Below are 23216 nucleotides of genomic sequence, written 5' to 3' on the forward strand. Positions count from 1 at the left end.
ATGTACTCCAGGCCCCGAGACCAGCGATTTGTAGCAAGTGCTGTCTGCTGGTCTGCAGTGCACAGTTGTTTTCCTCATTCTCCAAACTGAGGGCATAAAGGGTGGTGTGGCCCAATGCCTCTGCAGTTCCATTCATTCTTATTGTCAGATCATCTGAGTTGGAATTCTCTGTGTCTGTGGCTATGATTGTCCTGTACTTAAGCACCTGTAAATACATATTGTAAATAGTTTATAGTAAGTTTAGACTTAACGTTTGTGTTTTTATAATTAGTTTATTCTTCTTGTAGAGAAGAACTATGCCAGTAGTCCCAGGATTTAAAGAACTTTATCTCCTTCCCCCATTCCTTTTCCATCGGCAACGAATACCAGGGCTGCGTTTAGTGCCTTGGAGAGGCTCACATTGCCACCAAGTGCAGCTTTTGGTGCTTCTTCCTTCCTCGAACTTGTCATGGTTGAGAGCTCCGTCTGTGAAATCCCTCATGGAGTAGACCACGAAGCCCTAGTCATATCCAAGCTAGGGGGACCCCCCTATACGGTGGTCTCAGATTTCGAGCATTGCTCTTCCGGATACAAGGTCTGGAGTAGACACCAAAACACTTAAGCCCAATAAACCCTCTCACAAGAGTAGGGACGTGGCCATAGGCATAAGAACAGATCCCTGTCCAGATCTACCTTTAAGAAAAAGGATCCCTTCCAGTCTTGGTCAAAGTCGGCTGAATCCTCGCATGCAGGTACTAAGGAATTAGGTCCACACAGACCTTCTGTCAAAGAAGGAAAGGCACATAGGAAGAATGATCCATCAGTACCAGTTCTGCCTTCATCCCACAGACCAAAAGATTGGCAACTGTTGTCCCATATGGGATCCTCTGAGTAAGCAGACTGTTGGACACTGCAGATTCATCAGTTCCCATGTCAAGGTCTCCTCAGACTCCAAGAAGGATGGCCATCGTAATGTCACTGGAGGATATTTTCATTCCACCCTGTTCACAAACTCCTCTTCTATTGGGCCGAGTCCTCCTTACAGACATTTCTATACCCGAAGAACCCACCTTGAGGGGGAAGAGGAACCTCCCATGCTGCATCCACAAGTTGGACTATTCTCCCCACTGGTGCTTCCAGTAGAGCAGGACCCTACATTTTCAGAATGAATGCTCCATATGAGCCTGATGCTCCATATGAGGCTCCCTCTACCCTCCTCCACAAGGGAAACATGCCCAGACAGAGCCCACAGGAGGCCTTGGAGCTATCTTGGGTATGACCACCCAGGGGACTGTTGATACCCTGTGTCTTGCTCCCACTCCCTCAACCAGTTGACGCTTTCTGCTGGCCTTACTGTGCCCCGTGGGATCCATATAACAAATAGCCTAGATTTGTACAAGAATCCCACTGACCCTTTTCTCCTAGCTGATACCAACCAGGTCCTTTGGAGTTTGTGAAGGAAGAAGTCAAGCTGGATATGCTGGTCCCAATGGATGTGTCATCCTCCTCACCTGATGAAGCATCATCCCTTCCCTGCCTGATGACCACAGGCAGTATCAGGAGCTGTTACAGAGGGTAGCAACCAAGATACAGATACCTCTTGAGGAGCTCCAGGACACACAGGATGGTCCAATCAGACATCCTTCAACCTTCTGACCCTAATAAAGTGGCCCTCCTAGTCAACAAGGCCATTTTGGAACCCTCCAGTTCTGTGTGGCATATCCCTGTCACCTGTGCCCCTACCCTTGAGGTTTGAAAAACAATATTCTGTGTCGGCTAAGTGGGCAGAATTTTTTATTTATCCATCCACAGCCTAACTCCTTAGTGATACAGGCAGCTATAGAGAGGTCCAGGTCACCGCACCTCAAGTCTACTCTAACTGACAAGGGCGCTAAATGCATTGATTTCTTGAGGAGGAAAGTATTTTCACCAGCCAGTCTCCAATTCAAAGTTGCTAACTACCAGGCATTGTTAGGAGAGTATGATTTCCTAAATTATTCCAAAATTCTGTAATTTAGAGACCAATATCCTGAGGAAGACAGGACTCCATTCCAAGACCTTATTGATGAAGGCAGGCTGATGGCTAAGACTTCACTTCAAGCAACAGTGGACTCAGCTGACATTTGGTCTAAAACCGTTACCACAGCTGTAGTCATGAGCCATGAATCGTGGCTGCACGCTTCAGGGCTCCCCAGGGAGGTCCAGAATATCAGTGAGAATACTGACAATTCACTACACTCTCTTAAGGACTCTAGGACAACTCTCCACTCCTGGACATTTACACCCCAGCTCTGAAGGGGAAACACAACAAGCAAACCAATAGGCCCAAATGTCTCCTCCCACCCCCCCGCCCCGCCCCAGTATTTTAGCTCCAGCACCCGTAGGAACCACCATACAAAACAACAGAGGGTTCAAAGACTCAGATGCACCGGTTCCTCCACCTCTAGGACAGCTGTGCCCACAGTCCAAGGGGTTCTTGTGATCTGATGCTCAAGGACTGCTTACGGATATTGATGCCATGCCACATCCCCCCCCCAAAAAAAAAAAATCTCTGGTGGCTGCCTTACCTACTTCACACACAACTGGAAGGCAATAACAGACAAGTGGATACTAGAGATCATTCACTCCAACTACCCAGTTGAGTTGATATCACCTGCTCACCACAAACCCCCTTCTCAGGGACCACACTTATGAGGAGATCCTTCATCAGGAGGTGAACTCCTCCAAAAAGGGGTTATAGAGCAGATGCCACTTCAACATCAAGAGGGGATTCTAGTTCCCATATTTCATAATTTCCAAGAAAAATGGAGGATGGGGACTAATTCTTGATATACACCAACTATACGCCTTTATGCACAATTAAAAATAATTCCCTCCCTGGAGGATAAGAGATGGTTTATGATCCTTGACATGAAGGATGCTTGCTTTTAGGTAGATATTCACCAGTTCCACAGAAGATTTCTTCAATTCATTTTTAGGGCAAGAGAAACACAAATTCAGAGTACTTCCATTCAGGCTGGTGATGGCACTCAGGCCTTCACAAAAATCTTCTATGTGGTGGCAGCCCAGATGAGACATGATGGCTACACTATCTTCCTGTATCTGCATGACTGGCTGCTAATGGGCAGATCAAGGTCCAATCGACAATCTTATTCTTACTCCACTTTCTGACATTGCTGGAGGTCTGTGTAAATAAGCACTTTGACTCCTACAAGGTCTATAGATTTCATAGGAGCATCCCTGGATATATCCTCAGAAAAAGCCAATGATCCTATAGACAAATTTCAGGTTACGAATAACTTGATAAACCAAGTAACCCTCAGACCTTGCACCACAATCATGGTCTGCCTTTCCCTTCTAAGCCACATGGCTGCATGCACGTACATAGCGCCATTTGCCAGACTCCACATTCGCTATCTGCAGGCCTGGCCTCAGTCTGTCTGCTCACCAGACAAGGACGACATGAATATCAGGGTAACAATCCCACTGAAAGTCAGATCCTCTCTCAGTGGTGGACGAAACTGGAGCAGGTGTGAGCAGGAGTCCCCTTTCTTCCACCCACCCTTGATGCATCCCTCATAGGATGGAGAGCATATACGGACAGTCACACTGTAAAAGGCACGTGGGAGGCCAGAATGCATATCAAGCTGCTGGAGATTAGAGCAGTTCACGTAGCCTGCGACAAATACCTCTCCCTCACATGATCTTGCCACATCCAAATAATGTGTGATCACATGACGACTGTCTCTTATATAAACAGGGTAGAGACAGTGAATTATGGAATTGGTGCATCAAGAACCACATCATACTCTTAGCAACATACACACCAGGTGTGCAGAATACTCTGACAGGCATTCTGAGCAAGCACTTTGCCATAGACTATGAATGAGAAATATGCAATTGTGTCATGACCAAAATCTTCACCCACTGAGCAACGTTATCTTGTGGCCTGTTGACCTCCCAAACAAACAAGAAATTTAATCTCTACTGTTCCAGAGCAGCATTAGGCTGAGACTTCGGGCACGATGCCTTTCTGTTGTCCTCAGTGGACCATCTGAAGTACACCTTTCCTCCCAGTGTGCAACTACCGTATGTTCTCTGCAAAATTCATGTTGACAGGCCAGGGTTATCCATATCACACCCAATTGATATAGGCAGTTTTGGTTTCCAGACCTACTACAATGTCATCTTGTTCTCCCATCTGTATTTGACCCTTTCTGGATCTGTTAACTTAGGACCAGGGCAGGATCAGACATCCTAGCCCAGAGCCTCTTCATCTCACAGCCTGGCATTTGGATGGGCATCAGACCTGGAACATTCATGTCCAGAGGCCATCTGAACTAAACTCAGTCACAATGGAAAAACCTCCACTAGAAAATGCTATCTAGCTAAATGGAGGCATTTCTCTACCTGCTCACAACAGAATCAGGTATCAACAGAATCAGTAGGTATCCATGTCATTTTAGACTATCTCCTGTCTCTACCAGCCCATTAAAAGTCGGCAATCAATGCCTTTCATCCTCTGGTGGAGGGCTGCTTTGTCTTTACTCACCCTACCACAATTTGATTCTTGAAAGTCCTTATTAAGATCTTCCTGCCAGTAATGAAACGCGCACCACAGTGGGACCTCAGTGTGGTACCATGATCTCTTACTAGACCACGTTTCAGACCAGTGGCCACCTGTTCCGTGTCACACCTCTCCATGAAAATTATCTAGTCTTAGTTGCTATCACACTGGGAACACTTGTGACAGAACCGCTGTACATCATATTTCATAGAGAAAAGGCCTTCTTTCATCTCCACCAGATATTCATCCCCAAGGTAATTTCAGAGTTTCATATGACCCAACCTATTCACTTACCAGTGTTCTTCCCTAAGCCTCATGTTTCCAATGAGGAGGAGAGGCTGCAGTCTCTCAATGTCAGACAGGCCTTGGCCTTTTATCTACAAAGAACAAAACCAATGAGGAAAACACAGATACTATTTGCTGCTTTAGCAGAGCGATCATGAGACTCAGACATCAGCCCAGAGACTCACTGAGTGGATCTCTGGAAGCATCATTCTGTGTCATCAGCTAACACACATTCCTCCCCAGGATGGTGTGAGGGCCCACTCTGTGGGAGCACAGGCAACCTCAATGGCATCTCTTACCAGTACTGGACATTTGTAAGGCAGGTGCCTGGAGCTCCATCCACACCTTTACAAAGTATTACACCCTGGTTCAGGCTTCCTCAACAGATGGAGGTGTGGGGACAGCAGTGTTACAGTCATCTATACCAACTGCATCCTCGCACCCGCCTCTTATTTGACTGTTACTTACTAATCACCCACATATAGCATACAGATAGGGACCAGCACTCAAAGAAGAAATGGAAGTTACTTAAACTTACCTGTAACTGGTGGTGGTTCTAGTTGTATGGTCCCTAGCTGTATTCCACTACCCACCCTCCTTCCCCTCTGCTTTGGATCCTGTATGATTTGTGGTAAGGGAAGGAACTGGAGAGGCATTGGTCTGTGCCTCATTTATGCCCTCAGTTCGGAGCATGAGGAGAGCAACTGCACATCTGTGAACCAATGGTTACTATTTGCTACAAATCTCCGGTCTCAGACACAGAGTGTACGCATACCCCCACATGTGAAATACAGATAGGGATCACACATCTCAAAGAACCTCCAGTTACAGGTAAGTAACCTCCATTTTATTTATGTATTTATGTATGTATTTATTTATGTATTTATTTTTCATTAAAAACAAAAGCACAAACACTAATTTTCCATGAAAATTTTAATGTTGGGGGGGGTGGGGGGAGGAAGGCCATTTTTTGGTCAAAGTAATTTTTCAGATGAAAAATTTGACCAGCTTTAATTATTTTAAGGCAGTGGTGGACAGCAGAAGGCCTGCAGGTTATATAAGCAATAGACATACTTGTTTTAGTGACAACCTGTTTCCTGGATCTTCAACCAACTCTGTCTCAGACCTTTCATAATGCAATAGTAAAGATGACTTAGTGACAAAATACTGCTTAGCAACTTTTAAGTAGGAGAATGTTCTAGGACATACTATTTGTTTTCTCTGAGCCTCACTTTCCATATCTGTAAAATGGGATAATCAACTTTTAACCAACTGTGTAAAGCAGTTGTCACCAACCGGTAGATCGCGATCGACAAGTCGATCCTGGAGCCTCTGCCAGTCGATTGTGATTTCCAGCTGCTAAAAGTCTGGCGGCGCAGTGGGGCTAGGGCAGGGGCCACAGAGACATGCCAGCCACTTCTGGGACTGGCGTGAGGCCAGGGCAGGTAGGGAGCCTGCCTTAGCCCCGCTTCGCCGCTGACTGGGAGCCACCTGTAGTACGCACCTCCTGGCCGGAGCCTGCACCCAAACTCCTTCCCAGACCCCGTACCCTCTTCCCCCATCTCAACCCCCTGAGCCCGCACCCAAACTCCCTCCCAGAGCTTGTACCCCTCCCACACCCCAACACTGTGCCCCAGCCCGGAGCCCCCTCCAACACCCAAACTCCCTCCCAGAGCCCACACCCCTCACCTCCTCCTGCACCACAGTCTCCTGCCCCAGGCTCAGCCCTGATCCCTCTCCCATACCCCAAACCTCTCGGCTCCAGTCCAGAACCCACACCCCCTCCCACACTCCAACCCCCTGCCCTAGCCCAGTGAAAGTGAGTGAGGGTGGGAGAGAGCGAGCGATGGAGGGAGGGGGAATGGAGTGAGTGGGGCGGGGGAGATCCTGGATTGATCTTAAATTCAAAAAGTGATCTTGTGCATAAAAAGGTTTGAGACCACTGACGTAAAGTGTATTGAGATCCTTGGATGAAAAGTACAATGTAAATGTGGAGGAAGAGGCTGTATTTCAAAAACTTAGTTTATAAAGAGACTTACACGGGGGGGAGGGACAATAAAGTGGATTGAGGCTGGCATCATCTAAATAATCAAGCATGAGGGTATTCTCTGTAGTAAAATATTCTTGCAATACTCTTAGCAAACAGCTAACAGCACAGAAATCCATTAGTCTAAGGGATGAAAATTTTAACTGACTCACCATTATTTTAATTTTATAGGCTGGCAATCATGGTTTATTTGGAAACAGCACAGCACAATCGAGGGGCATGCACACACCAGTGCAGCCATTAAACGCTTCCCCCAATATCCGGGCACAAGTGCCTCCCCAGTTTCTTTCCCCCCAGGTAAGCAGTTTAACATTTTTGGTTTCTTACAAGGTACAAGTCTTACAGCATTTACAGTACATGTTTTAAGTCTTTTCACATGCCAGCTTGGTGTGAACCAGACATATTTTACTAGTGGAACCCTTAGATTTTGTTTGAAATTTTCCATTGTGATTTGGGATTTCAGTGCTTTGCAGACTGGAATCCTTTCTTACATTCCAATGGGAGCTCAGTATGAGAATGTTTACTGCCCCTTTTTTTATCTTCAGTGTAAGCTCATAAGTCCTGAGTTCCATACTGATTCTTTACAAGATGATTTTTTAAAAAAAATTTCTATTAGAGGGATGCACACTTCATAGTTCGTGTAGGCTGAGCTTATTGCATGCACCAAGGCCTCTTTGCATCCCTCCTCACCCCCTTCCGCCACAAGCTTCCTATTTGCCACCTTCTCATACCCCTCTATATCTCATACCCCTCTATCTCATACTCCCTCCAACTCTCCCCAGTCTCCCCCTTAGGGGTTCTATATGCGCCCCCTCCTCCCCCCCATTCTCTTTCCTACCATACCAGGGTTCCTCAGTCTTCCTCTTGCCAGGTGTTCCATGTGTGCCCACATTCTCTCTTTCCCCTCATGTCAGGGGCCCTGTGTGCGCCCCACTTTCCCTCTTCTCCCATATCAGTCTCTGTCATTCTCTCCCCAGGGCAGGGGCTCAGTACAACCCGTACTACCCTCTTCCTGTGCCTGTCAGGAGCTATGTCTGCCTCCATTCCGACCTTCCCTTATACTAAAGCCTCCTAGTCTCCCCTCACTAGATGTGTGCCCCCTTTCCCTCTTCCCCCATACCAGGTTCCTCCAATCTCCCCTCTCCCCAAGTCGGCTGGGTGCATGCCCCCATTCCTCCTATGCCACTCACCATCTTCCTAACTGATAAACAAGTCATTGAAGGCATCAGCTTGTTAGTCTAGTGTAGAGATGAGATGGGATATAATGTTAGGAGGGATTAATGAGTGCCATCAATCAGCTTGAAGTATAAGAGTTGCAGAGGTGCTTGAAACTGTGGCTATGGTAAAGTACTGGCAGGAGCTTTGTGTTTCTCTGTCTCTCCTCCCCTTCCCCCCCCACTCCCTTTTTTATTTTGCCCCTTTTGGCTTTCCAGTTTTCCCCAAAATCAATAAGGTTCTGGTCATTAATGCCTAGAACATTCCTTGAAATTTTGGAATTGATCAGATGTGGCATTCAAAATTCTCGTTTCATCCACACTGAGAAATGCCATTGAGTCAAGTGTAGGGCCTTCTTAAGCTTGACCAGTTAATGTGAGATACAAGATCAGCCAAATTTTTTTACCTAAGTATGAAAAGTTTCTCTCTACTCCAACCATGCTTGCTTTCTAGCCTCCTGAGTATGTGGCTCAGTAAAGGACTGGACTTGAGAAAGAAAACTGGGCAGTTTACTTATAGCCCAGATTTCTCAGGGCTCAAGCTTACCAAACATGCACATCTCCTTTGTTCTCCCTTTGCTTTGGGCTCTGTTAAGGCTTTTTGGAAACTTTGAATGCTTGGAGGAGATGGAGCTCGCCCGTGAATAGGGAAGTGAACTCTGGGCACCAGGAACAAAGTTACTGGCTCTCATGCCAACTTCAGCTCCTTTTCCTCTCTACATCTCCAGAAAAAACCCCAACCCAGACTTACTCAGTTGTTGCAGTTCAATGTGATGATGCAGTGTCATGGTTCCTGGTTGGTTACACGTGTGCAAAGGTTTCCAGTTCAATGCACTTTTCAAAACATACCTTCCTATTGGGTGTGTGTAATGTTAAATATTGTCAGTTACCTGAATTATGTATTCTGTTCAAGCCAGAAGTTAACTACTTCTTCAAGTAACATCCCTATTGGGGCTCCACTTCAGCTGTGCATGCGCCTCTCAAGCTCTTGGTGGGAGATTTTCAGTTAGCAGCGTCTGTTCAGCCCACACATGTGCCCGATGACTCCTAGTACTGGATACCATGCTATATAGCGGTGCACAGGCGAACCGCCCTCAGTTCCTTCTCAACCACCGTGGCCTGAAACAGAACCCTAGCATGTCTGCCTTGAGCGTGCCTCGGCTTTTCTAATATTTCTATAGTGGTTAAGATAGTTTTTGTAGTGTTAGTATAGTTATAGTTAAATAAATAATGAAAGGATTGTTTTATTCTACTCTTCCCTCTGGGAGACTTTTTTTTTTTCCTGCCAGGGCGTGTCTGGCTCTCCAGGAGAGGCAACGTCAAAACCTGCTGATGGCCACTCTATTTTAATGTGTCCATTGCTTGGGGAAGTTCCACATTTCCCAGAAGTGCACGGGAGATTAAACTCAGACTGCTAATGATGGAACACTCCCTTTAGCCAGCTTCTGAGTCAGGTCAGGAAGGCTCCCCCATTACATCAGCCTCTGGACAGATCCAGTGCCCCTTCTACTTTGGTGCAAGCTTCCCTTAAGAAAGGGAAGATTTACAGTCTGCAGAGTCTTGACCTCTCCACTCAGTACAATTGACCTGAAGGCCTCCTCCTCCAAAACTGGTGGAGCCATAAAGTCCTGGAGCACAAAGGAGTGACACAGCTCTGATAGGGCCAAGGTACTTTCTACCAGCTTGGAGGACAAGCATAGACATTTGCGACTAGTACTGTTGAGGTCAGCCCAGCCATTGGTACCCAGGCACGCAGCACCCTCGGCACCAAGCAAGCAGTGGTCCTCAGATACATTGGCCTCTACTTCAGTATGCCCACCGTCAGCAGTACTGTCTGCTTTGGTGACCTTGGCCTCGGCTACCGCATTGATACCAATCCTCACTTTGGTGTCACAGGAGTTCAGATATACTGAAGACCTCTCAATAACAGATGAACCCCACCCTTCATGGGTACTGAAATCTCTTGGTACCAAGACTGATCTCTGGACTACAATCTTCCAGTACTGCAGGACTGTCCACCTTTTTCTGCAGGTGCTCCTCCTTTGGATGAGGTGGAGGAGAGTGAAAGAGACTTCCAGTTGGTCTCCTCTGTTTCTGTTTGGGGTTCTCTTCAGGAACCCATTCTCTGGAAGATCAGGTTCATTCTCAAGGGTGGTAGAACCAACCTTGCATGCTACCTCCACTTCTGAATGGGCCCCCTTAATAGCCACATTGGGATTCCTGGGCTGCCTGTTGATAGCAATTTGCCAGACCACTGGTAGTGTCTCATTCGGAGGCCAGAGTTGTACAGCCCTCTCCTCCCCAAGCAGCCCTCCCACTGGAGGAGACGTTGGAGGAGCAGGAAGCTAGGGCGGATAAGGAGGCCATCCCTCATACATTATTGTCATCCTCGTCTCTGGATTGAGGCAGTTATGCCTGTACCACCATCCTTGGTCTTAGATGCTGCGGTCACACTGGTGCCAGGTCCATCTCCATGGTGGTTGTCATGTTCAGGAAATCATGGCTCCATCTCTGTGTTTCCAAGAGAAGTACAGAACACTGTGGATGACCTCCCCTTCGATGGTCGTAAACTGTTCTTGGAAACCATAGGTGAGTCCTTGCACACTCTGTGAAACAGCCCTAAGAGGTCTTTTAATCTCTGAGCATATATAGATATTAGAATAAGAAAAGGTTTAGTAGGTCAGAGACTGCCCAGAGAGCACATCTGACTCAGTATTCCAGGTTCCATAACTCCACCGTACCTCCCAGAAAGAGAGAGATTTCACAGAAAGAGGGCTGCTCATCTGCTCTTCATGACCACTCAGCCATCTTCAAGGCAACAGTTTTGATGGGTTGGTCAAGAGTTTGAATCTTCCCTCACCTCTGGATTTACACTTGTGCCCATTAACCCGCCTCCACCCCGCATTGGAGACCTCCTTGCATATTGCCAACATGCTTGGAGGCAGATCGGTACAGACAGGTAGGCCATGACATTGGGTTATACCATCCATTTTACATCACTCTCTCTCTTCCAACCCTCTTTCCCGTCCCTCTTCAGGGACCCTTCTCAAGAGCTTCCATTGAGACAAGAAGTGAACTCTGTCCTTTGATTAGGAGCAATAGACCTGATTCTTCCTCCTCCTAATGAGGGCAGGGGATTTTACCTGAAGGATTTCCTTGTGTCAAAGAAGGATGGAGGGTGGAGACTGATCTTAGATCTAAGACTTCTAAACAAGTTCATAAAGTCTCAAAAGTTCAGGATGGTGACTCTTGCAACTGTTATTCCTTCAATAGAGAAAGGGGATTGGCGTTCAGCCCCTCAACCTACAAGATGCCTATTTCCATAGAACACTATATCTATCATACAGGAAATACCTACACTTCACTATAGCCCATGGTCATTTCCAATACTGATTCTTCCCTTCAGTCTTTCCTTGGCCCCAGCGGTGTTCTCAAAAGTCCTGACAGCAGTGGCTGCTTACCTCTGACAAGAAGCGATCCTAGTCTTCCTGTACCTCAATAACTGGCTACTCAAGAGCCATTCCTACAAAACAGTGCTATCTTCCTCCTAAATGGCCCTCGCTCTCTTTCAGGAGTTGGGTCTGAAGCTGAATGTAAAAATGTCCACATTAACCCCTGTACAGAAGATACAGCTTATAGAGGCATATTTGGACTTGCTGACTGCCTAACTTCCCTGAACCTTGTCAGGTCTGGTACAGGCAGTTCAGGGGAGCCCTCGAACCACAATAAGGAACTGTCTTCAGCTCCAGGAACATATGGCAGCTTCCACCATTGTGACCGATCACACAAGGCTACATCTCTGCTGCTTCCAGGGTTGACTCAGAATGAGTTCTCCAGTAAGAACAATTTGGACTGACAGGTGACAGCTCTAAAAGCAAGGTACTCTTAGACTGGTGGAAGGATCAGCTCAGTGTCTGAGAAGGCATTCCTTTTTGTCAGCTAATCCCATCAGTGACTTTAACAACAGATGCAATCACTGTTGGAATGGGGAAACCACCTGAGTACCCTCATGACAAAGGGCAGATGGACAACCCAAGAAACAAGTCTCCACATCAACCTGTGCTGTCAGAAATGCGTGCCTTCATTTCCTATCCCTCATCAGAGACAAATCAATCAGGGTCATGATGGAAAATGTATCCTGCATGGTCTATATCAACAAGCAGGGAGGAGCAAATTCCCCCTCCATGTGCTCTGAAGCCATGAAACTCTCTGGAATTAGTGCATAGCTTGTAAGATCCAAATTTCAGTGCACTACCTCCCAGGTATTCAGAACACCACACCTAATGTCCTCAGTAGACACCTCTCACAGGATTGCAAATGGGAGCTAGACACTCAGATGCTCCGCAGCATATTCCTGAAAAGAGCAACTGCCAGAGGTGTCTCTCTCTGCCATCTCCAGGAACAGGAAGTGCCCTCTTTTTAGCTCAAGAGGTGGTCTGGGCCACCAGTCCTTGGGAGATGTCTATCTTGGAAAAGGGTTTTTTGAACTATGCATTTCCTCTAATGGTGCTGATACAGGGGGTGATGATGATGAACAAGGTGACAGGACAGATCCAGAGTTATCCTTAGAATGCCAACCTGGCCAAGACAAGTTTGTACCATTACTTGCTTCACCTGTGTCCAGATGTCATTCGAGCTCCGGACCATTCCTCATCTCCTGTCACAGGATGAGTGTTTTGTGCTTCATCCCATCCTAGCGGTTCTCCGCTTCAGGGCATGGCTCCTCAATGATTCATGGAGTTAGATTCCTCCTGCTCTGTGGAAGTACAACAGTAGTGCTCTGTTACTGAATAGCAGAAAAAGATCAACCCATATTACTTACCTGCAGAAATGGAAGAAATTCTTCCATTGGTATTGTCATTGCTGTCTCCTGCCTGATTCAGTGACACTTTCAATCATCCTGGATTACCTGTTGGATCTAAAGAAATTGGGGTTATCAGTTAGTTCAATTAAGATCCATTTCGCCACAATATCAGGCTTTCATCCGCTGGTAGAACAATTCTCCATATTTGCTCATCCGGTATTGTCTAGGTTTATTAAGGGTTTGGGAAATATCTATTCACAGATTAGGAACCCTACCCCAACCTGGTACCTCAACCTGCCACTCAGTTACCTTATGAGACCTTCATTCAAACCAATAGCAGCCTGTTCTCTGTTGCATTTATCTATGAAGACAGCCTTTTTAGTAACCATCGTGTCAACCCATAGGGTTGGAAAGGTTGGAGCCTTGATGACACAATCCCCCCCCCCCCCCCACACACACACACACACACCCCTTTACAGTATTCTTTAAGGACGAGGTCTCTCTACATCCACGTTAATCAATCCATTCATTTACCAGTGTTTTTCCCAAAGCCCCATAGTTCTCTCCTGGAATCCTATTTATATATGCTGGATGTTAGGTAGGACCCAGGAAGTTACTTAGGCTCTTCATTTTCTTCACAGATAGATCCAAGGGGTCATAGATCTCTACTCAGAGACTACTGAGATGGATATCTTGATGTAATTTCACTTGTTATGATGCTGTGGGGGTTCATCCCCCCCGAAAGGGAGATAACACATTCAACCAGATCATAGACAACATCTATGGCGTTACTGAAGAATGTATGAGTATCTGAAATATGCAGGGCTGCTACATGGATACATACTAAAAGAAGAGGCTACTCACTTTGTGCAGTAACTGTGGTTCTTCAAGATGTTTGTCCCTATGGGTGCTCTACTACAAGTCCTCCTTCCCCTCTGCTTCGGACTGTTCTTTAGGAGATGCTTGTGTGAAGAAGGAACTGAGGGCAATTTGCCTGCAAACGCTGATGTAGCCTCAGTATCCAGCATGAGCAGGCATAGAGCACATGCGCAGACCCAAAGGACACTGCTAACTGAAAATCTCTGATCAAGGGCTCAAGAGGCACATGCATACCTGAAGTATAGCAACCATTGGGACACACATCTCAAAGAACTGCAGTTACTACACAAAGTGAGTAACCTTTGCATTTATGGATGTGTAAGGTGCCAGTTAAAATAAAATCTAGTGACTTTCCTAAAATACCATGCAAACTTGAGTATATGCTATACTTGATCTTCTTCATAAATACCTCCTCCCCAACTTTCTTTATCATAACAATGCGTTTTTTGTTGAGCCATTTTGTGTATGCTGAATCTTAGCTGTTTGAATTGATTTCTGCACAGGTTTCTGCCTCCATGCTCAAGCAGTTTCCCAACGGTGGCTTGAACCCAGGTCTTTTCAATATATCTCCTCAACAGATTGCTATGCTGAGTCAGCTTCCAAATATTCCTCAGTTTCAACTGGTAAGTAGCTGGTCCTCTTGCAGTGATAGATTGGGTTTCCTACAATCCTGTCCCTGTGTACAAACTCCGCTAAGATAGAAGTGGAACAAACCTAAAGAGAAAACAATCTAAGACTTGTTCTGCTGATTTTTGCATTATTTGTGTACAAGAACTCCCTGCTCTTGTACAGGAAAACACACGGTTGATAGGGGTCAACACAATCTAAATTTATCTGTTTAGTTATAAGTTGGATCTATATATTTTGTTATAGTCAGTCGGTAATTAATCTTAGCAACAACTTTGCGGTGGGAAGCAATTGTGTGCTGATATTTCAGTGATTTTGTTATTTGGGCTTGTATTTTTAATGACTTGAATAAAGCAGCTACTGGGAATACTGTTACTAATTTCATTAGGTGTAACAGGAAAGCCAGATCATGTTTTTCTAATTCTTTCACAGTGATTTTATTTCCTTGTGAAAAGCGATGAACTGTTTGTCTTACCGAAAGCTATTAATAAAGCATTTGCCAGTGATCAGTTCCACCAAGAATTTTCCCCCAAATGAGCCCATATCTCTTTCTTCTCCACTTGTGTTGTAGGCATGTCAGCTTCTTCTTCAGCAACAGCAGCAGCAGCAGCAGCAACAACAGCTGTTACAGAACCAGAGAAAGATTTCTCAAGCTGTGCGACAGCAGCAAGAGCAACAGGTATGGCACTGTTCATTCCATCAAAGGCATGTGGGGTGCAGGGTGTTTGAGGAAACTTGTCAGTCTACAGCAAAGACCATGCCATACTCCTTTCATCACTAGGTGTCAGTTAAGCTTCCTCTCACTCTCTCAGAACTAACCACTACTGCATGATTACCCAAGCAGCCAGTTTTAGTTGAGAGTAAATTCCCTCATTTGTTTCCTTGGCAGCTTGCTCGTATGGTGAGTGCCCTCCAGCAGCAGCAAAGGCAGCCTGGCATGAAGCATTCTCCATCTCATCCAGTTGGGCCTAAGTCACATTTAGACAGCATGGTACCCAATGCTCTGAATGTGGGTCTCTCAGATATACAGACCAAAGGGCAAATACCCGGATATGGTTCTGGTGAGTACTGCTATGAGCTGGGGTTATTTGTTGTGTTGCCAGTGGTATTACTCTATTAGTTTGACCTGTGATCCACCAGGAGTGCACTAATTCTCTGGCACTGTAATTTTTGTATAGGCATTAGATTTAGGGTTTGTGGCACAATGTCAGCTCTATTGCTAAAACTGCAATGTCTTGCAGGTCTTCTAGGTTTGGCTTTTTTTTTCCCTACAGAGTGCAGTTCGATGGCATCCTGACTTATCACGCTTATTTTAAGGCTGGCTGGTAGAGCAGCATTAGGTAAAAGATAGGCCCAGCCCCCAAAGAACTTAACAGCCTAAATAGACAAGGCAGACAAAGATCGGGAGAGGAAACAGAGGCACAGAGAAGTGCAGTGGTTTATGAAGGGTCACCGAGCAGATTGGTGGTAGAGTTGGGTATAAAACCTTAGTTTATTGATTCTTAGTACAGTAGCTTATCCACTAGATCACACTGCCTCTCAATTACTTATTTTATAGACTTCCCCTTCAGTGCAAATAGATGTTATCCCTCTCCCACCACCTCCAATCTCCCTACACACACACATTCTGTGTTAAAATAGGGACTGAAGCTGTGAAGATACAAAAGCATTTATCACTTGATTTAAAAAAAAAAAAAAAGTCAGGAAAACTTGGGACCTATTGGAAAAGTGAATTGGACTCAGGTTGCTGAAAGCTGTAGCAACGGAATATAGTAATATCTTTAGGAAGTTGTGATAGGAAAAGAATGACAGACAAAAGATATTGGGCCATTGTATGTGGTACAATGGGTCATCTGCCTTTTTGAAAACAATATAGCTTTTTTTTTTTAATCCTAAAAATGTAGCTGAACTATTTTGTTTTAGTTTATCAGCAGCACCTAGAGGTAATTAGTCTGTTGGTTCATTCATCACCATGTTTCGCTACCCTTGCAGCCTTCTTGAGTATTTCAAGTTTAATTCAGTCTAGCCACAGACTTGTGCTAAGATACAGTGAATATACTTGCATCCATGTGGAACATGGCTTTTCTGAATATCAGAGCTGACCGCATGGTAACGAAGGAGAATCTGCTTGACAGCTGGTAAGAGTGTAGTGAGAATCACACAATGATGTGTCCTGCACAGATATGGGGTTGGGAGTCAGATGAATTGCTTTCGTATCACCTGAAGTGTAGCTGTGCAAAGGGATTTCAGTTACTACCATTGCATTTTATTTATCTTTATGATCACAAGTATCCATTTGGAAGGTGATTCTAACAAAAAGAGAGAAAATGGTATTGTTTTCTGTTTCACAGGCTTTGGTTCAAGTGGCATGGATTATGGCATAGTGGGAGGGAAAGAAGCTGGATCAGAATCCCGCTTTAAACAGTGGACTTCTATGATGGAAGGGCTGCCCTCCGTAGCTTCACAGGATGCCAATATGCACAAAAATGGTAAGAGAGATTTGAGGTTATACTCCCTGAAATAGGAACATTATTATACCACCACTCTTCACCCCAGGTGAAAGATATTGATAGAGAAGTCTTCATTCCAGTTGAACTCTGTTTGGGTTTTTGAACACATTTTCCTCTGCTAGTGTGTTGTTTTGTTTTGTTTTTTCTTTAAACCCATCAAATTTATCAACTGCCGATAGGTAACATTTACTCCCCACACATCAGTAATTCTGAAACTACAGTGAAACTGGTGTGATGTGCTTTAACTTAATATCTTATTCCTTCTGTGGTGGTTTTAAATTCTCTTGGTTCCAGTTTTCCTGTCCCTTCCCAAACTCCTATTTTTCCTCCATGTAAATATATCTTTCTCCTACTTCTCAGGTGCAATAGTGCCCCCTGGAAAAGCCCGTGGAGGATCGCCCTACAACCAATTTGACATAATCCCAGGCGACCCACTGGGTGGCCATGCAGGCCCTGCTGGCGATAGTTGGTTACCTGCCAAATCTCCACCAACGAACAAGATCGGAAGCAAATCCAGCAATGCGAGCTGGCCTCCAGGTATTGCACAGGGAAGGGTGTCACCTTAACTCTTCAGTAAACTTGATGAGCATTTCTCTTCAGGCTGTTTTTTTATCTACCTCGAGAGTTATTTCTTGGGCCTCTCTACCCAGTCAATTAAATCTGTTGTCTTTGACTATTAAATGGGACTTCAAGTGTTAAACTGACCGTATAAATTTAATATGAATTAAGAACAGAATAACTATAGTGTGTCTAAATAATCCTTGACTTCTGACAGATGAACTGTGACCTGTGTGTCTGTGATGGGCATGCAGGTGTGATTTGAATGTAGTTGATTAAATCTGCTCAGAATGTACACAATCAGTTTCCCTCTTCTGTACTGATTGCTGTTTCATTCTGTGTTATGCTTGCATGGAGGCTAAAAAAAATCCCATTGAAAGCACATCTGTCAGTGAAAGGTGTGGATGTTTGGTTTTCCAGGTGACTGTGGGATGAGGAAGGGCAGGATTTTTCTGTCTGGAGCTCATTGCATTGGTGACCCATGATGTGGCATGAACTTCTTTGGGAAAGGCTCCTTTGTGCAAAAAAAATTCCTGGAAAAGCGTATAGTGTAGTCCGCAAGGCTGAAATCATTGAAGTCTAGCACAGTCTGAAATGAGAAAGGTGGAAGATAGTCCAGAGGGAGCCCCATGTATTCGAGCCAGTTTTGGGATAAACTCCCATGGACATGAACTGTAGAGAGCAGTATAGTGAGAGGAGTTAGTACAAGGCATATTCTGTATAGGAGAGTCTTCTCCTGATGATCCATTGAGGAGGCCTATAAAAGGTAGTCATGAGTCCTTTCAAAACATTCTCAAATTGTTAATTTATGTTAAATGGCATTTCTGTCTCTGCATCTTATTTTTATTCCTTCCCATCCCAGAGTTCCAGCCAGGAGTGCCATGGAAAGGTATTCAAAACATTGACCCTGAATCTGACCCCTATGTGACCCCTGGAAGTGTGCTGGGGGGTACAGCCACATCTCCCATTGTAGATACTGACCACCAACTTCTGCGGGACAACACCACAGGTAAAACAGCAGACACCTGCATTCATTCCAGTATCTCAGCCTTTTACAGAAGTAATTAAAACAAAATCTAATTCTCCTCCCCACCCCCACCCCCAAAAAGGGTGAGAACACGAAAAAGCCTAGGCTGCATTGACATGTCTGTTGTGAGTCTGTGACATTTAGTAGAAATGGAACCAATAGGATGTGTTTGTATTACAGAAACTCTGTTATATTTATCTGCGATATTTTCTTCATTCCTTCCTTCCCCCTTTGATAGGGTCTAATTCTTCCCTCAACACCTCGCTGCCTTCACCTGGTGCCTGGCCCTACAGTGCCTCTGACAATTCCTTCACCAATGTTCACAGCACTTCAGGTAAGTGGGTTCCAGACCTTGAAAAACAGTCACCAGCCAGTCAGTATTTTAATTAATTCCTTTTTAAGATCCAAAATACAAAGGTCTGGCACATGAGTCAGAGGATGGAGCAGAAGGCGAAGCAGAGAGGATATAGGGAACATCCACAAAATGTACAAGCGTTTCTCTTACAAAATCTACTAGGTTAAGTAGTGAGGGTTTCATTTATTTAGTTTGTTTTTAAATGTACCTGCTACTAAGCTAAGCACTCTGAGATGTTAAGGGAGGGGAAGACTATATGCAAACACTTTGCAACTTTCTAAAGAGGAAAATCACTGTTAGAACATTTTAATTTCCACTGTTGATTGCACCTTTCATCCCCCTTCAGGACTTGAGGGGAGTTATAGTGATTCTGGCAGTTTAAGATGTAGACCAAAGCCTAGCCTTTTGCCCTACATCTTTTTTTGGTTATAAGAACACCAAGCATTCCTATTCATCAATGGGCTCTATACTCACCACTGAGTAACCATTTGAATATCCAACCCAGGAAATCCAGTTGGATATCCAATTTTTTATAAATCCCAAAGTTTTCCCTTGAGCTGGCATTGTCCTTAGCTATTTCTTATAATTGAATAGGTTTGGCTCTATAGGATGGCTTTGATTGAAGCAGTATCTGAATATGTAGCTTTGTTCTACAAGGACATGTAAAGTTTCTGTTTCAAAGTCATCTGCTGGTTAATCTGAGTCTGGGAAGAGGGATACCAAACCCAGCTTTACCTCCTTTTAACTATATCTAGCATATAGGAAAGATAGGAATGATTTAAAGATGTAGGAATTAATAGGATTAACATGTTCCACATGTTACTCAGCTTCAGAGCATTTCCCCAGTGCAGGAAAATGACTCCTTGAAGTGGGTCCTCTAGAATAGGCAGGTTAGAATTCACACATCCCTAAATAAAATTTCCAGCTCTGTTGGTATTTAGATTTTTTTTGTACACTTCAGATTTATATGTGTAAAGTTAATGCAAGCCATTGGTACTTACAGACCCTTGGACTCCAAGCACTATGGAAGGTAGCGATCCAAATACATTGTATTTATAAATCATTACCTTTTTGCTAACAAATCTGCATTCTTAATCTCAGATTTGCACTTATTGTGCTACCTTGGAGAACTGGGAACCCAGATAGTTTGTTTTTCTCCATTTCAAATCCACACTAACTTGACAATAATTAGGACTTAAATGCACATACCAGATGTGAGCCAGATTGACTAGACAAGTGCATTTTTCCCAGACATCCCTGCCGTGAAGAGCGAGTGCTGCTTCAGGATTTTTGGATCTTACGCTTTATTGTTAGTTTACTGTGTCCAGTCAGAATGAGGAAAATGCCAATTACTGGAGTAATCTGCACTCTGCCTAGCAAACTTATAGTGGGTGAGCAGAGTGTCCAGTAATTTCAAGAGAAACTGAAGAATGTATTACTGTCTTCTTCCTTAAGAAAGGGAGAAGAGGGGCCCTCCCCAATATACAGAATTACAAGTATGATGTTTCCAATTTTATTAGCATACTGGGCTTCCTGCTGGAGGTCTTTGAGCTTCACTAGAGAAAAGCCATGTTTGGGATCAACCTTACTTAGTAGATATCCAGTAATCTTTCTGAGCCCTAACAATAAGAATGTAACTATTTCAGATAAACTGAATTCCTGTCATCAGGGATCTCCTAAATCCAGATTACACAATAGCTCAGTTTCTTGCTTTGCACCTCATAATGAAACTCTTATCTCATAAAATGTAAGTCATCTTACAAAAATGAACACATCTTTAGGAAGCAACATAAACTTACTATGTAGAAGAAGGAACAAGGAGCCATGAGACCTGAGTTTCAGTTCCCACTCTGCAAGCATCTTCTTTTCTGAGCCTCAATTTTCAATTCCTTAAATAAGGATAATACTTGCCCACCATTGTAAAGAGCTTTGAGATCCTCAGATCTCAATTAGATCTCAGATTATATTAATGTGTATAAGAGGTCACTATATGAATGAGCAAGTTTCTCTGTCAGAGTATATATAGAAAGCAGGGATTAACCAGGTCTGGCTTTGCTTGTGTTTTAGTTTGGTACATGCTAACAGCTGCATGGATTTGAACATTGTGTGCCTGCATCTGATACAAGTGGTTTTAGCCTGCTACAATAGCTGCATAGTTACATAGACTGTGTTGTGGGGCTTAAATCCCATTAATCCATGCCCTTTATTATCCATTTACAGCAAAATTCAATGATTACAAATCAACATGGTCCCCAGATCCCATAGGACACAATCCCACTCATCTCTCCAACAAGATGTGGAAAAACCATATTTCCTCAAGGAACACTACAGGGCTGCCCCGCCCACCACCTGGCCTGACCAACCCCAAACCATCATCTCCCTGGAGCAGCACAGCACCCCGATCGGTCAGGGGGTGGGGGGCACAGGACTCAAGGCTTGCCTCTGGTGAGAAGGATCTCCTGATAGCATCATTGCTCGGCCGTGAGGGGTGTGTGTTATACAGCGCTAATGGTGTGGATATGATGCGGCCTTCACAAGAGAGGAAGTTGCGTTTGCCCGGTAAAGGAAAAAATATCCCTTTTTAAAATGGAAACTAACTGTTAATGTGAGGGAAAGGTCCCGGGAGCTGCCTGGGGAGGAGTAAGGAGAGGGCTGGGAGCTACCAGGAGAGGATTTCTGCAGCATAGGGCTTTTGAAGAGTAATGGGTGGTGTTGGAGAAGCGAATTATGTGGTTGGGGAAATCCCTAGAAGACCCAAACTGGCAAACATTAATTCTAATGTTAAATATGAGAATTGTTTTGTGTACAGTACCATAAAGCATAGAATCCTGTTAGTATGTTTGAAATGGATGAAATTCTCTGAGAGACAGAAAGACCTGAGGATAGTGCAGAGGAGGCATTTGTTTGTCAACATGTACCCTCAGTATCTTCTGACTTTTGTATTTCTCCCTCTGTTTAAATGTTTTCAGCCTCTACCTGGAGTGATGGGGGCTCAGTTCGTCCTAGCTACTGGCTGGTTCTTCACAATCTCACTCCACAGGTATTTCTCTTTTACTTCTCTTTTGGAGGCGGGAGTGCTAAACTACAGAGAGCAGGATTTGTGGCGTCTTTTCTGTTCCCATTTTAATGAAGTTTAATAACACTGAATTGGCTTGGTGATTCTGATGGAATACCTATAGTCAGAGTAGCCTGCTTGACTACAGTAATCACATCAGCTAAATGTGTAGAGATCTCAGTTGCTTTGGTAGGATGTTTGATATTTGCCATAAGACCATTATAACTGTCTCCACCATTATCCAGAGTATTTTGTGAAGGAATTACTCTCAAGTTTGTTTCATTCAGAAATGTGGATAAATTGTGTTGTGTATAATAGCTCAAGGCTCCAGTTTCTTTGGGACATTGTCAGTAACGGAGCTAAAGAGAACTGCCAGGTTTTACTCTGGGGTTTCCATAGCAAAACCTCAGAATGTTTCCAACAGTGTTGCCAATAGCACAGCCTAGTTAGGACACTCCAGCAGTTGTCATTCTCAGAGCTTGTTTCCATTCAAAATAAATTCTACAGAGATCCTGGTTTCAGTAACTCCAGTTAGCCTGCATTGGATCCTACAAAATGCCTATATGATTATCAGCAGCACTTTGGAAAATGGACAACCACCCACTATCCAGTAGGATAATTTATCACAGACAGCACATCTTAAGAACTAAGACGATGGGAAGGAGGGCTGGGATCGTCTCAGGTCATCCAAAATGCCAAACTGCATCACTCACATTAAACAGAACCTTTCCCTTGATATAGAGGGCAAGAACAGCCATAGCAAAAAGGTTTGTCTAGTTGCAACGAAAAGGCACATTTCTGTGTTTCTCTTCATGCTGTTCTAGCAGTCACTGAATGGCAGAGGAATAGATTTGGGAGAAATTTAAATTACTGAAAAAGGAAATAAATGGAACTGATTGTGATCAGAAAGAGGAAATGGCAAAGTGATGCTTGCTGATATAGAAAGAATAGAGGCAGCTGCTGCTGAAAATGTCCAAGATGAGAGATTGAGCTCTGTTAATCTGGCAGAATAGTGACAGTATTAATTGTTGATTGTCTCATAAACCACCCAGGTTAAAAACAGATCCTTTGCACCATTCAAAAACTGAGATTCCCAGTTTTTTAGACAATATAAAGCAGTAATCTCTAGCATTTTCAAATTACTGGCTGATTTAAAATCCTTCTGAAATTGAATAATTGGGGATGGGGAGAAGTAAATCAGGTAATCAAAACAACATGATTTTTTTGGTGCAATATTTCTTGCCCTAATAGGGTTAGAAAGACAGTTTGTACTCCACTGGAAATCTGGGAAACACAGAGATAATCACAA

The 23216-nt window shown here is 44.3% G+C and overlaps 1 protein-coding gene across 10 annotated transcripts in view; it reads left to right on the forward strand.

Annotated features, from left to right (window-relative positions):
• Positions 1-23216, forward strand: part of TNRC6B (trinucleotide repeat containing adaptor 6B) — a 217522-nt gene that overhangs the window by 188552 nt on the left and 5754 nt on the right. For 8 of the 10 annotated variants that reach the window (XM_077830293.1, XM_077830327.1, XM_077830285.1 and 5 more), the window contains 10 exons: positions 7050-7175; positions 14279-14398; positions 14974-15081; positions 15292-15463; positions 16754-16891; positions 17273-17449; positions 18333-18479; positions 18736-18831; positions 21073-21411; positions 21822-21892. In XM_077830293.1, the coding sequence (XP_077686419.1) occupies positions 7050-7175; positions 14279-14398; positions 14974-15081; positions 15292-15463; positions 16754-16891; positions 17273-17449; positions 18333-18479; positions 18736-18831; positions 21073-21411; positions 21822-21892 (1494 nt within the window). The remainder of the gene's footprint in view (positions 1-7049; positions 7176-14278; positions 14399-14973; positions 15082-15291; positions 15464-16753; positions 16892-17272; positions 17450-18332; positions 18480-18735; positions 18832-21072; positions 21412-21821; positions 21893-23216) is intronic. The other 2 variants (XM_077830343.1, XM_077830358.1) reach the window with 1 other exon arrangement.

Source organism: Eretmochelys imbricata, chromosome 1, assembly GCF_965152235.1.
Source record: "Eretmochelys imbricata isolate rEreImb1 chromosome 1, rEreImb1.hap1, whole genome shotgun sequence".
Taxonomy (NCBI): domain Eukaryota; kingdom Metazoa; phylum Chordata; order Testudines; family Cheloniidae; genus Eretmochelys; species Eretmochelys imbricata.